We start from the raw sequence: 13,762 nt of genomic DNA on the forward strand, positions 1-13,762 counted from the left end.
AGACTTCTAACCGGTCCCATATATTGCATCTGGGTTGATGAGACCTGCGATACCTACGCTCTCCGTTTGGCCTCCTCAACCCGGGAGCCTGGAATTCTGGGCAGCCGGAGGGGTTTCTGTGCAAAGACTAGAGCAGCGCTGGCTTGGGAGTGGAGCCGGAAGGCTCAGGATCTCGGGGAGACCTGCAGCTGGCACTACAGAATTCAGTGCCCTCGCTTTTGCCGGAGTATGGGAATGCGAAGAGCCCCCCTCAGGCCTGTGGAGCAGAGAAGGCCCGGCACCCCTTAGGTCCCACCCCGCCCCCGCTTCCCTGCGCTTGTCATATCCTGTCTTTGGCCTGATATTTTACGCGAGTAAATGGAAGGGGATTACAATGAAGATTTATGTGTGCTCCGAGCGCGGCTGGTTTCCCAGTGTAGGGAGCCGAAATCGCTGCTTCCCATTTCCATTTTTCATCCCTACTTTGGGGAGCGCAAGTTAGTGCGGAGGGGTGGGGGGGAGGGAGCGTGTCTGCGCGGCGGCGGGCTGATCACAGGGCTTGGCGTCTCCGGGCGGGCTGGAGACTGTGAGAAAGGCTTGCCAACGCGTCGCCCCCGGCGGGGCTGGAGCCGGCCCCCACCCCTTGGAGCCCGGCTTTGTTTCTCTCCCTAGCCCACCCCTCCTCCTCCCCGCCCCCTCACGTCTAGAGCGCGGGTGCATCTCAGCGACCTCTTTGGCCCTTCTTGTTGGCGGGAACGCCCCCTTCCCCCTTTCCCCTGGTTCCTGCACCCTCCTTTGCCCACTGCCGGGGAAAGGCGCGTCGTGGCCCTGTACGACCCCGCCGCCGCCGAGTGCCAGGTTCGGTGACTCCGCCGAGTCTGTGGGGCCTTGGCCCACCCCGGAGAGGGGCCGCCCGCCCTCCGGGCTCCCAGGCTCGGCTCATGCCAAGGCCTGTTGCGTGATTCCAACTTGGGCTGACATTCCCTGCCCGGGGCGCTCCGGCGTAGGCCTCTTAATCATCTTGTCTGCTGCAGATCCTCGACACCAGCCAATTTACTGCCCCGTCTTTCCCGGCTGGTTTCAGGAGCCGGGGAGGGGAGTGAGCGCAAAGGAGGGGAGGGCATAACCTTAGGAGAAAGGCCGGTACTAGCTATTGGCGGGCAGGGGATCGCACACACACACACACACACACACACACACACACACACACACACACACACACACACAAAGTAGAATTTGGAAGTGAGGGAGTGTAGGGGGTTGAGGTGGGGGGTTGGTAGGCAGTAGTTGCATAGGGAAGTTCTAAAAGTCCAGGCCACTTTGAATTGTGCAACCCCTTCATTTTCAGAGACCATCCTGGATCACTCTGAGCAAGCCCAACATCAATTTGATCAGAAAACAGTATTCACTTTAAGTCCAGAAAGTCACCTCCAATTTATGGTTGTTTGTTGTTTGTGCCCTTCCATTCAAATACGAGTTGAAGATACATGGATGACCCGCACAAACTAAAGTAGAGGAGACCTGCGTTTAGCAAGCAGAGTTTTCTGGTCTGTGCCCAACTTCCTCTCCAGTGCGGGCTGATCCCTTGGAGGGAATGGCAGAAGCTCCAGCCGCCTGTAGAAAAGGACCAGAGCCTCCCCATCCCTAACTTTTCCACTGCAGTCGAAATTAGAAAGGTCTCTTAGCAATATCGGTCTTCAAGAGTAAGGCGCCCCTCCGCCGATTTGGAGCATTGCGATAAAACAGTAATTGTAAATACGAAATAGCCAAAACTTATCTAGGGCTTATCACATGCCTGGCGTTGTTACATCATTGCCTCATTAGGGGTTCATTAAGTTGCTCACTATTCTGAGCCATAGCTGTTATTATTTCTCCTATCGCAGAGATCTGCAAACTGCAACACAGAGAGGCTAACAGGGTTGCCCAAGGTCACATAGTCAGTGCTTGATGCCGGGGGTGGGGGGAAGCCTCCAACAACAGACTCCAGCGCTTTCAGTGAAACAGGCTTTTAGTTAAGACTTGTAGGGAATGCCAAAAAGTAGGGTCGTTTCCGACGCTAAGAACTGGTCATGTGAGGCCTGTAGTGGGAAGCAAGGTTCAGTGATGCCTGGACCTTCCCTCTTGAAGAGTGTGAGGTGCTATGTGCACCATTCTACAGCAGCAATGTGCGTCCATCTCTGCCTGCTGTTGTGACTGCATTTTCATGTTTGTGTCAGCATGTGTAACGGGAGTGTGTGCCTGGGTGTGTTTGAAAGTGTGTGTGTGTGTGTGTGTGTGTGTGTGTGTGTGTGTGTGTGTGTGTGTGTGTACTAGCATAGTACAGCGTTCTGGGGTTGCCCAGCATTCCAAAGCAGCCAACCGTGCTTCACGAGAGTGACTCACTGAGTTCTGGGATCAACTGGCCTCCGGGGCAGATGGAGGGAGGGACCATTGTACGAGTATGATCCCAGACTGTTGCAGAGCTTAGGTCCTGGACGTTTGGTTGCCCGCGGCAGCTCGGGTGCACTGCCTGGCCAGCACCACGGACGCGGTGGCGGCGGAGACCGCCCAGGCGCGGGGCGGTGGCGCCGGCGCCAGAGGGACCAGGCGGGCGGAGGCTGGAGCCGCCCGGCGCTGAGTGAGTCACGCCGCCTTAGGCTGAAGAACCGCTCGCGGACTCCGGCGTGGGGGAGGAGCTGAACCCTTCACCGAGGCCGGAGTACCCCTCCCGGATTGTGTGCATCTCATGGCCATTGCAGCCTCAGAAAGGTGCAAATGTGCAGTTTTGTTCATCGGATTCCGGGGAGGAATCCGCTCAATGTCTGAGCCGAGGGAACCCTGGCACCAAGGAAAAAGCACACACTCCAATGAAAACAATAATTTATTTTAAATAATCTCTTCATATTGTAAAATCAACATTAAGAGTATGTTGCTTTCATAATAAATAACCCCCAAATACCTTGCATTTCAAGAACAAAGACTTTAGGACAAGATAAAAACAAATTCAAATCAGTAGCTTAATTTAACTGAGAAAAATTTTCAAAGGGGGAAACATAGGGTCTGCTGAGGTCACTGCTACGTCGCAGTTTTTACAACTGGGGGGGCGGTTTACAAAAAAGTCTGAAAAGATGAGAAATTTTATACAAATAAATGTGGGAAAATCTGCACAGACACCCTTATTTACAAACTCTGCATCGAAGTTCGGGCTAATAGTCCTTAATTCATCTTAAAAAAGATAATTTAAACACATTTTTTGCAGCGTCCACATATTAAAAAAATCAGTTTTTTTTAACATCAAAATGAGGTCATCCGCAAAGGCACCTAAACTTTTAAAAAAATAAAAATAAAAAAACTCCACTGGTGATGGATGAGGAGCTACGGGAGTGTTCCTGGGGAAAGCGGGAGGCGGGAGGCGGGAGGAATTGGGAGAGCTGGAAATTCTCCCCCTGAGACCCCAACAGGGGAAAAAAACCCGGCGGGATCCCAGGGGTCTAGGGGGTACATGATAGGGTAGGGTAGGACCCGGGAGGTCAATAACCGAAGCGGACTGGAGCTGAGGCCTGGGGAAAGAGAGGATAAAGGGGCCTCTGAGAGCCGGGAAGCCTCGAGGGCAAGGAAGGCGTCCCTGTGCCTGACCCAGCTTAGGATCTGGAGAGACCAAGGACCCTGAGGATCACGCTGAGGGGGCTGGGAAGGGGCGACAAGTCCGAGGATGGCCTAAAAGTGGCCGGGGCTCAGGTCGGAATTGAGGCCAGGGACGCCGGGCTTGGCACTAGAGGATCCCACGAGGCCTCCTTGTTCCCGAGGCTGCTCCGTGGCAGTGCGAGGAGTGGCCTCGCGACCGGCCACCCCTGGTCGCCACTTCCAATACGGCTGAGTGGCGGTCACGGGCTGGTAGGTTCCAGCCTCTAGCTACGGGACGCGTGCTGAAGAACACGGTATCTCAGTTCTCAAGTCTCTGGCGCTGTCCGCTCGAGGTTAGAAAATTGTCCCCGCGCTCACCGGGGCGCCCCCGCCTGCGTGGTGGTGATGATGGTGGTGGTGGTGCGCCTGCGGAGTCTGCGAAGGATGCAGAAGTGGAGCCGTGGCCTGCAGGTGTGAAGCGGAGCCCGAAGCCTGGTGATACCACGGGTAGTTTCCCAGAAAAGCCGAGGCGGCGCTGCTCGGGCTGGAGCCGGAGCTGCCCGCGCCGCTGCCTCCGCTACCCGGGCCGCCGCCCGCCATCCGTTGCGGCGCGCCGAAGTCCCAGGATGCTGGCGCCGAGACCGGCGGGGAGGCACATGGTGGGGAAGCGCTGGCTCCGGGGTGCTGCTCTGTGGGGATCTCGCCGCTTTTCCACATCTTCTTGAACTTGGATCGGCGGTTCTGGAACCAGATTTTGACCTTTAAAAAAAGAGGAAAATCCCCCGAGCTTTAGTGCAGGAACCTGGGCAGGAGACTGGCGGAGTGGAGACCCGCCGGTGAGCGGAGCACTTGACTGGCCTCTGGGCCCCGCTGCTTCTGGCTACATTGGGGGAAATCTCAAAACGCTAATTAATGAGCTCTAACTACGTGACCGAGGCTCTGTGTAGTGTGGTGTCGGGTCAGGTAGCCAGTGTTATGCCACCCGCTTTAGCAGCAGCGAGTGGAAAGGCGTTGTAGTGTCAGATTTCTGTCCACCCGGGTCATTTTCTTTCCTCCCACGCGGCGGCCCTCTTTGAAAAAATTCTCTCTCTCTCTCTCTCTCTCTCTCTCTCTCTCTCTCTCTCTCTCTCTCTCTCTCTCTCTCTCTCTCTCTCTCTCTCTCTCTCTCTCTCGCCGTTGGGCCTGGAAGTTAACGTGGCCCGGGAAAAAAAAAAAGCACAGATGAAAATATACTTTTGAAAATGTTATTCCGAACGCGCCCGCCTCCTAGCTAAAGCAGGTCATCCCCCACCTTGCTCACCTGAGTTTGGGTGAGGCCCAGGGACGCCGCCAGCTCGGCTCGCTCAGGCAGGGCGAGATACTGGGTCTTCTGGAAGCGTCGCTGAAGGGCCGCCAGCTGGAAACTGGAGTAGATGGTGCGCGGTTTCCGGACTTTCTTTGGCTTCCCGTTCACTATTCGGATTTCAGGCTCAAGGTCTTCCTTGTCTGCAACGAAAATGAACGGTGAGCACCCACTGTCCAACCCCGCGGTCCTAAAGTTCGGAGCTAAGGCCTTTAGGAACTTGGCCAGAGCCTGGAGAAGGCCTTTATAACTTCAGCACGCGGAGACTGGCCTGGCCACCGAACCCTGCAAGGGACCGGGGTGACCTGTGCAAGGGAGAAAGAAGAGGCGGGCAGCAAAGCGATGCCAACTGGCCCAACAGCCCACTGGCTCTGTCCTTTTGAGCGTGGAGAAACAGAAACTGGGATTCGCGCGCAGTTGGAGATTGGGCAGAGTTCAGGGCAGGAGCAAGAGATGCACAGAGTGCTAGAGCTCCGGACTGTCCTCCCCCATGCTCATCGGGTTCCTCCCCGTGGCCAGGCCGACTTGGGCACTCTAGATGCTAGTTATGCTTACCGGGCTCGTTGTTGACCGGGGACGAACTGGTTCCGTAGGGCGCGTAGGAGGTGTATGCGGCGGTGTAGCCCAGGTCGTAGCTGCTTTTGGCGGAGTAGGAGACGTTGTTGAGGCCGCTGGCGTGGTACTGGTAGGAGCCCATGTGCGCGTAGGGCGAGGCCCCCCCGCCGCCACCGCCCGCCGGGTGTTGCTGGTTGGTGTAGTAGCTGCTGTCGGTGGCTGTGGACACCGGGAGGGTTGGCGACTCCTGGGGCTTGTGCAGGCTGCTGTTGCTGCTGCTGCTGTTGCTGCTGCCGCCAGGGCCCGCGCCGGCACCGCTCGGCGGCTGCTGGTGCTGGTGGTACGTGCTGGAGGCGGTAATCTGGGTCGAGTGCATATCAGCCACCAGACTGTCAAAGACTCCAGTCATCCTGACCCGGGACAGGAAAAGAGCACGGGTGGCGGGCGAGAGGGGGATGCGAGGCGCCTCCTCTGTCTATCTCTCCAGGTCTCTTCCAGCAGCCAATGTAATTACGGGGAGGTGGGGGAGGGAGAGGAAAACAAGAAATGAGGCTACGGTCTAGGCGCCTCCTCCCCTGGAGGAGGCGATCACCGTGCGTGGCTCGGGACCGCAGCTGCTGGCCGCATCCTTCCCTGGCCTCACGGACCTCTCGGCTGCTGACCCGGCTCGGGCGGGGGGCGGGCAATGGAGGGGGCAAGAGCGGTCAGGCCCGGTAGGGGCTCCAGGAGGCGGGAGCAGGTGAGCGACCCCCGAGCAGCTTTACGATTGTCTGCGGGGCAGGCTCCTGCAGGGTGGGCATTTAACACTTGTCACGTGACCGCAGGCAACGTCACCTAGCAACAGCCAATCAGAAGGAATGGGCCGCGGGGCGCCGGGAGTCCGCGACCCGGCGGCCGGGGGGACCCGCGTGTCACGTGGCGGGCAAGGCGGCCGCAGTGGGTGCGTGTACAACCACTGCAGAAAGTGGGTACCCGCCTGGAGCTGGACGGGGTGCAGGATGACCCGTAGCAGGATGGAAGGTGTCTGGTCTCCGGGAAAGAAGTGGGGTCTCCCACTTTGCTTGCAAGAGTCAAGTCTAAGTATTTACATCTCTTGTTTAAGGTCGTCTTAATAGAATAAAGCCAGGCAGAGGGCCAAGGCAGCTCTGTCTCCTTTTTCTCCAGACACTTTTCCTCGAGGTGCCTGGCTGGCACTTACTCTTGTCAGCCACTCTTGCACCTGACGGTCAATTGATTTAAATTATCCATAAACCGCGTATAATAACATATGCTTCCCAACCTACCCACAGAGATATTATGACAATTAATTGGATAATATTTAACGTTTTTCCTTGTTGCTTGAGAGAAGAGCTCTATAAGCCCAAAGGTATTATTACTAATAATGTATTTGAAATCACTTTTCCTCATACACATAAAGGCCTCGAGTAATGACGCACATCTGAGCCACTGGCTGGGAACTGATTCTGAGGTTTCCTCTTTGGGAAAGGTAGGCCAGACTAGATAGTCTTCAAAGTCGTTTGAATCCACTGGTGTTTTTACGAAAAGGGAAATGAAAAAAAGATACTGAAATAATATTAGAAATTTATCAAGATTCATTATCTCAGCATGTTTTCTTGATATGAACAATAAATATAAAAAGTTTTATTTCGTGTACTTTATTTTACATTTTCGTGTTTTAGGATCTTACTCAGCTGTTGTAATTTCTCTTTCTCTAGGGTTTTTTCTTTTTCTTTTTTTTAAAAGCCCAAATGATGAGTTCCGCTCTTTGGTGTCTGGAATTTTTAGAAGAAAGGTGATGTATATGGACTCGCGCGGTGATGGATGAGTATGAAGATTCTGTGGTAACGCCTGCTTTGTGGCGCCACCTGGTGGACAGTGTACGAGGTTGTTACAGGCTTGGTAGACAGTCTAATCACGCCCAGGCGCCAGCCTCTGAAACCCCCCAAAAGAACAAAATAGTAATTAAAAGCCACAAAATTGTGCTGGTGCGCGCCATCTGAAGCATCCCTTCCTAAAGACATAACATGTCACTGAAAGAACTTGTTACAACAACTGCCTAATGGAAAACAAGTTGATACTTTAAAAAATACGATCTTTGGTCTTCCCCAGAAAAAGCAAGTGTGTAATTAAAACTCCAACATTCACACAGCGGAATAAAGAGGCAGGTAATGCGCCTTCCAGTCTGCCTGGATTTAGTTCTCAGCCACTTGGCTAAGAAAGGCCTGGAGAATGGGGAAGAATGAACTTTATTAGAAACGCTCCCGGGTGGGACTCGCCTGCACCAGACCAGAGCCTCCCTACCGTATTGACTTTAAACCGCTCCCTGCCGCTTTTGTGTGCGTCAACGGTATCTCACGGTTTTAAATCCAGATTGCCTTTTAGCGACTCGATTTCAAGTCCCAGTGCTCTGACACCACACCGGTAACTGTTTTGCCCTAATAAATGAAATCAATTCCTTGAGAATCAAAATTAAAAATGTAATTGTCCTTTCTCTGCCCCTTCGTTGCCACTCAAGCTTACTGGTAGTGAAAAGCTTTCTGTATTTCATTTCTTTCCCAGTCCCTAGAAACAGTGTAAAGTCAGGTGAGATTGGTAAAACAGCATCAATCTGGAATATATAGGACTTGAGTCCCCTTTCATCTTGGACACAAGACAAGTGCCCCGAGGGTATGGGGAGTAGAAGCAGCTCTGAGACTAGAGAGGAGGAGAGCTGGAAGGAGAAAGAAAGATACCTACCTATAGTTGTCTTTCTGGAAAAAGCTTAGGCTTGAAGTGTACTGATGAACCAGACACAAATCTACACCCTGTTTCATTTATTTATTTTGTTTTCTTGAGGCAGGATCTCAGGACACCGTGCTGGGTAGTCTGGAACTTGTTGTGTAGACTGACCTGGCCTCAAAATCACAACCATCCTCCAGTCTACATCTGAGTTCTGTGAGTGCTGGGATTAGAGGCATGAGCCACCTCACCCCCCCTCAACCCCCAAATCTAAGTTCTCCCAAATTATCTGATAGCTTTGTAAAAAAAAATAGCCAACGGGATTTCTCTAAAGTGAGGTACCCTTACAATATTGATTGATATTTTATACTTTGATCCCCAGTTCTGAGGAGAGCCACTCTGCTCTCCTCAGACAGAAGAGGCCTCAAGAGGGAGTTGGGATGAACTTGGAGGGAACTGGCTCCTGAATGAGGCTAGTTTGCCCCTCTGCCTTGGTGCATGCTCTTTCCCTTCAGTTGTTATTCCCAACCCCAGAGTCCTTTTGGTCTGCTTGGACCTAGTAGAGGAAGGTTAGGTGTCTCCATGCAGACTTTGTGTGTTTCAACACATCTCAGTATGGAGCCTGTTTCTTGGGCTGTAGCTTGAGGCGCCTGGCTTGATCCACCCATTCCCTTTGTAGTGATGAACACTGAGGCTCTTACATTGAAGAAAACTTCTTTTGCATCAGGTGCTTCATCCAACCCCAGCTGTCAGCCAGCTGCCTTCTCTGTTGCTGCAGCACAAATCCCAGTGGTGTTTAGGGTAAGCCTCAAACACCCAGGATTTCCAGAGGCTCCAAGCTGGAGAGTGCTGGTTCACTTAGGGTTCCCCCCTCCCTGCTGGCCCAGATTCCCTAGACTTCTCTTGGCTCAGGGCTTTGCCTCTGCTTGTCTACTGGGTGTCCTGCACTGAGCTGAGAGGTGTGATCTGGGAAAGAAGGCACCCCTCCCCCTGCCCCTCCCCAAGGGCTGCCGAGTTGGCCTGCACATTCCAAGGCTAGTTTGACTACCTACTCTCTGGCCAGGGTCCTAGGGTGAATCTTTCCTTGCTGCTGGTCCCAGAAGTGATGCTTAGGGTGTGTGTGTGTGTGTGTGTGTGTGTGTGTGTGTGTGTGTGTCTCAGGCCTACCATCCCTACAGAAGTAGCTCTGGAGACCTGCAATTTCTAAATCTTTTGAGCTTTGTCCTAGAACTTAAAGCTGTGGGGAAAGGGCAGGGATTTGTCTCTGGAGAACCTCCAGTCCTGCCTGTCTCATGCTGGCTTCTCTATCACAGTCACAAGGCTACCCCAGAAAGTTCTTGGTAGTGTCTTTAACTCTGGTTCTCCCAGTGAGGCCCTAAGGCAGCCTTGAAGAACCCAGGGAACCAAACGGTGTCCCATCCCTAAGCCCTCATGTGGACAGACTCCAGAGCCTGTATTCTTGAAACTCACATTTGTGTTTTATTTTTTCCTTCCTGGGCTCAGCAAGAGGTCACAATGTACACTCTTTCAAGGGTTGAGCTTGGTTAGTCCAGCTAAGTGGGTGGGTTTCCCGTGGTCTGTGCTTCCCTCATTGCTCCCCAGGAAGCATCTTTGCCTCTCTTTTCACAGCCTTAAGTGGTCCCTGAGTTCAAGGCTCTTTACTGTTCCCTATCTCACTATGGCACTTCCTGTTATAACATAGAACAGATCTGGGGATTACTAAGGTCCAGTGGCTTACAGTCCAGTGGAGAAGGCAATTGCTAGAATGTATCCTAAAATGTAGCCATTGGTCACTCACTGGCTCTAGCTTCTTCCAACCCCTTTACCATCCATCTTAGCTGTGAGGAATCCATAGAATGGGTATAGAATTTGCAGACAGGGAAACAAAGCATAGTCCCAGGTCTCTTGCTTATGACAAGGACAAAAGGTAGAGTTCAGATTTGGTCCATGCAAGGGTGCTTTTTGCTTAGGGACTGGATTTGTGGCCTGAGGAATGAAGACTGCACAGAATCCTTGTCTTATCTGGTAGGGTGCTGTAGAAGGAACATTAATACCTCCAAGGTGGAACACACCTTGTACACTCTGTAACCCCAAGATTTTTTTTCCCCTCGGGGCTCCAATGGACCTATCTCAGGTCACGTGGGAAGATTCCAAACAGAAGAGTTCAAAGAAGGCCGGAGGCAAGGAGGAGAAAGCGGTGGCCAGGCTGAGCTTCAAGGACATTGTCCCTTTAGAGAATGACAGGAATCCCTTTGCTCTCCTCTTTCCAAGGCACTCCAAGCAGAAAGCCCTTACTCTTCCCACAGAGCTGGGTAGCCGGTTCAGCATGTTGCTAGAACTTTCAGACCCAATAACCATCCGTTTCCCCAGCCGGTTGCCGGCAGCCTGTTAGGGCGGCACTGAGCCGGGGCCCCTCCTCCCTCTAGGTTCTGTGAGCACCCTGACTATCAGTGAGCAGGAGAAACACGAAATCTCCATGGCTAACAGCTGTCCCATCCTGGTGCCCAGGCCAGGTGCCATCAGGTTAGCGCTGATGGAACGCTACTTTTCTCTCCCAGGTGCTCCTTCAGTTCCTGTAGCACACACAGGGAGAGGAGAGGAGTGCTCTCCAGGAGGCCAGAGCTCCAGCTGGAAAGAAAACAATCCTTTCCACAAGCATCTTGGCACTCACTCCTGCTCTAGCCCCCCTCCCCCCTCCTTGCAGTGTCCTGCTCCAGGCACGCACAGCTGCAGCCCCACTCTTGGGCCTGGATGATCCAGCCAACCAACCGACCACTGGACAGAAGAAAGGGCCAGGTTTAGCTCCTGCTGGCAGGTGGTAACTTGTAAGGCAATTCTTGGAAGGCAGAGTAGAAAGCCTCTTGTGTGGGTGCCTCAACGTCTCAAGCACAGTTCCAGTTGTCAATAGAGCTTCTTCAACTTGAAATTCTCTAGGTCTTAGAATCTAGTTTCTAGGCTTTCTGCAGGTTACATTTACTTGGTGTTTCACACACACACACACACACACACACACACACTCACACACATTCACATATAAACAAGTTACCTTATGACCTTGGGGGACTTTTGTCATTTCTCTGTGCCTTGGTTCAGTGTTTAATCAGCTAGAAATGGAATCTTTGAATGAGAAATGAGAACTTCTAGAATAGACCAGGTGTTATCTCTCGAGACCTGATTCTGTGAGTTCCGGTGAGCACCATTTCCTGGTCCCCCTGCATTCATATGTAGCCATGCACCACGCATGTCGCTAGATTCCAGGCAACAGAATACTGGTGGAAGTCCTGTGTCCCACCCAGCTGAGACTCGTCTGCACTGTCTGTTTCCTTATCTATTTCTCCTTCAACTCTGGAGATGAGTTGGAATGACTTCAGGGAATATTCGATGCAAACAGAAGGTTGGCTGGCCAAACAAACAAACAAACCATTTCACATGTTGGTAATCACTTCCACAGTGATGGCAATGGACCCAGGCCTTCCTTGCACATGCAGGAAAGTCCTCTACCACCTAGTCTCTGTAATACAATGACCTGGAGTCAAGGGGAAATAACTTCATCAACAAGCCATGAGGGCAGGATCCAGAAAATAATTTTATCTGTGAAAGCCAGGAGCCAGGCACAGGATTCAAACCTCTCGATTCTTCGGAGCATCTGTCAATGACTCTTGTACACAGCCCGTGGTTATCGCCAGGAGCATGTTAGAGAATGGTCATTGGTGTGGTTGTGGCAGGCCTAAACCCAAATCATACGCACTCCTTTTAAAGGCAATGGATGGTATAGGTGTGTCATCCTGCCTCATGGGACGCGTCTCTTTCAGCCAGTGTCACTCCCACTGCGTGTCCATGCTGGTTATGACTGGGAGTTGTGGTGTCTTTTTGGGTCAGCAGTCCCTAGGCTAAGAGGCTGAGAAGAAGTAAGGCAAAAGCTTGGGAAGACAAGAAGTGCTAACAAAACAACTTCAAACAGAAAGCAAAACAAACCTGGGCTTCTGGTGCCTGCCTGCAATCCTGAGAGGATGAGACAGGGAAATCTCAAGTTCAAGACTTGCTCTGGGTACAGAAGCAGTTCAAAATCAGCCTGGACTAAAAGTAAACAATTAAACAAACCTGTTAAAATGTGGTTTGTTTATTTATTTATTTATTTATTTATTTATTTTGTTTGTTGAGACAGAGTTTCACTATGTAGCCTTGGCTGGCCTGGAGTTCCCTATGTAGACCAGCCTGTTCTTAAACACAGAGATCTGCCTGTCTCTGCTTCCCAAGTACAGGGATTAAAGTCACACTGACTCTTCCTCCTCCTCTTCCTCCTCCTCCTCTTCTTCCTCCTCTTCTTCCTCCTCTTCTTTCTTCTTTCCCTTCCTCCTCCTCGTCTTCTTCTTTTCTTCTTCTTCAAGGTGGAGTGTTGGAGAGATGACTCGACATTAAGAGCAATTACTGCTCTTGCAAAGAACCAGGGTTTGGTTCCCATTACTCCACTCCTGCAGTTCATAAATGCCTGTAATTTCAGTTCCAGGCCTCCAACGCCCCCTTCTGGCCTTCACGAGTTCCTACATGTACGTGCTGCACACAAACTCAATCAAGTCACAGACATGACACATAAATAAAACAGATCTTTAAAGACCAGCTTGAGTGACTTAGCAGGAACCTGTCTCAGCATAAGAAAAAAGACAAGTGAGCTGTCTCAGCAGGAAAAGGCACTTTCTGTCAAGAAACTGAGCTGGATCCCAGGATCAACATGTCGAAGGAGAGAACCAGCTCCCACAAGCTGATCTGAGTTCCCAGAGAATCTCCAGCCGTGGAGAACACTTTTTTTTTTTTTCCCTCTCTGTGTAGCCCTGGTAGTCCTGGAACTTACCTTGTAGACCAGGCTGACCTCAGACTCAGAGATCTGCTTGCCTCTGCCTCCTGAATGCTGGGATTAAAAGTGTACATCTTTCACTTGCTTGGCTAGAGCCACACCAAGATATTTTATATCATTTGTGACTTTTGTGAAGGGTGTCATTTCCCTAATTTCTTTCTCAGCCCATTTATCCTTTGAGTAGAGGAAGCTACTGATTAGAGTTAGTTTATATCCAGCCACTTTGCTGAAGTTGTGTATCAGCTGTGGGAGTTCTCTGGTAGGATTTTTTGGGTTGCTTATGTGTACTATCATATCATCTGCGTATAGTGATACCTTGACTTCTTCCTTTCCAATTTGTATCCCTTTGATCTCCTTTTGTTGTCTAATTGCTCTGGTTAGAATTTCAAGTACTATATTGAATAGATAAAGGGAGAGAAGGCAGCCTTCTCTTGTCCCTGATTTTAATAAGATTGCATTGAGTTTCCCTCTATTTATTTTGATGTTGGCTATTAGTTTGCTGTGTATTGTTTTTATTATGCTTAGGTATGGGCCTTGCACTCCTGATCGCTCCAGTACTTTTAACATGAAGGGGTGTTGTATTTTGCCAACAGCTTTTTCATCATCTAATGAGATGATCATGTTGTTTTTTTCTTTGAGTATGTTTATATAGTGTATTACATTGATGGATTTCTGTATATTGAACCATACCAGGATCCCTGAGATGAAGCCTA

At 51.3% G+C, this 13,762-nt stretch overlaps 1 protein-coding gene across 1 annotated transcript; it reads right to left on the reverse strand.

The window, feature by feature from the left end:
- Positions 1-2,860: 2,860 nt before the first annotated feature.
- On the reverse strand, positions 2,861-6,245 carry Dlx2 (distal-less homeobox 2). The gene is made up of 3 exons (XM_034495848.2): positions 5,480-6,245; positions 4,883-5,067; positions 2,861-4,341 (listed from the first exon to the last, which is right to left on the reverse strand). The coding sequence occupies exons 1-3, from the start codon at positions 5,886-5,888 to the stop codon at positions 3,937-3,939; spliced, it is 999 nt and encodes a 332-aa protein (XP_034351739.1). The 5' UTR covers positions 5,889-6,245; the 3' UTR covers positions 2,861-3,936.
- Positions 6,246-13,762: the final 7,517 nt, after the last annotated feature.

This window comes from Arvicanthis niloticus, chromosome 2 (genome assembly GCF_011762505.2).
Source record: "Arvicanthis niloticus isolate mArvNil1 chromosome 2, mArvNil1.pat.X, whole genome shotgun sequence".
NCBI classification, from domain to species: domain Eukaryota; kingdom Metazoa; phylum Chordata; class Mammalia; order Rodentia; family Muridae; genus Arvicanthis; species Arvicanthis niloticus.

Excerpts from the sequence above, each read along its gene's own strand:
- Dlx2 (XM_034495848.2), bottom strand. The coding sequence starts at position 5,888 with ATGACTGGAGTCTTTGACAGTCTGGTGGCTGATATGCACTCGACCCAG. Across the intron at positions 5,068-5,479 it reads CCCGGTCAACAACGAGCCCG|ACAAGGAAGACCTTGAGCCT; the intron begins GTAAGCATAACT and ends TTTTCGTTGCAG. Across the intron at positions 4,342-4,882 it reads TGGGCCTCACCCAAACTCAG|GTCAAAATCTGGTTCCAGAA; the intron begins GTGAGCAAGGTG and ends CTTTTTTTAAAG.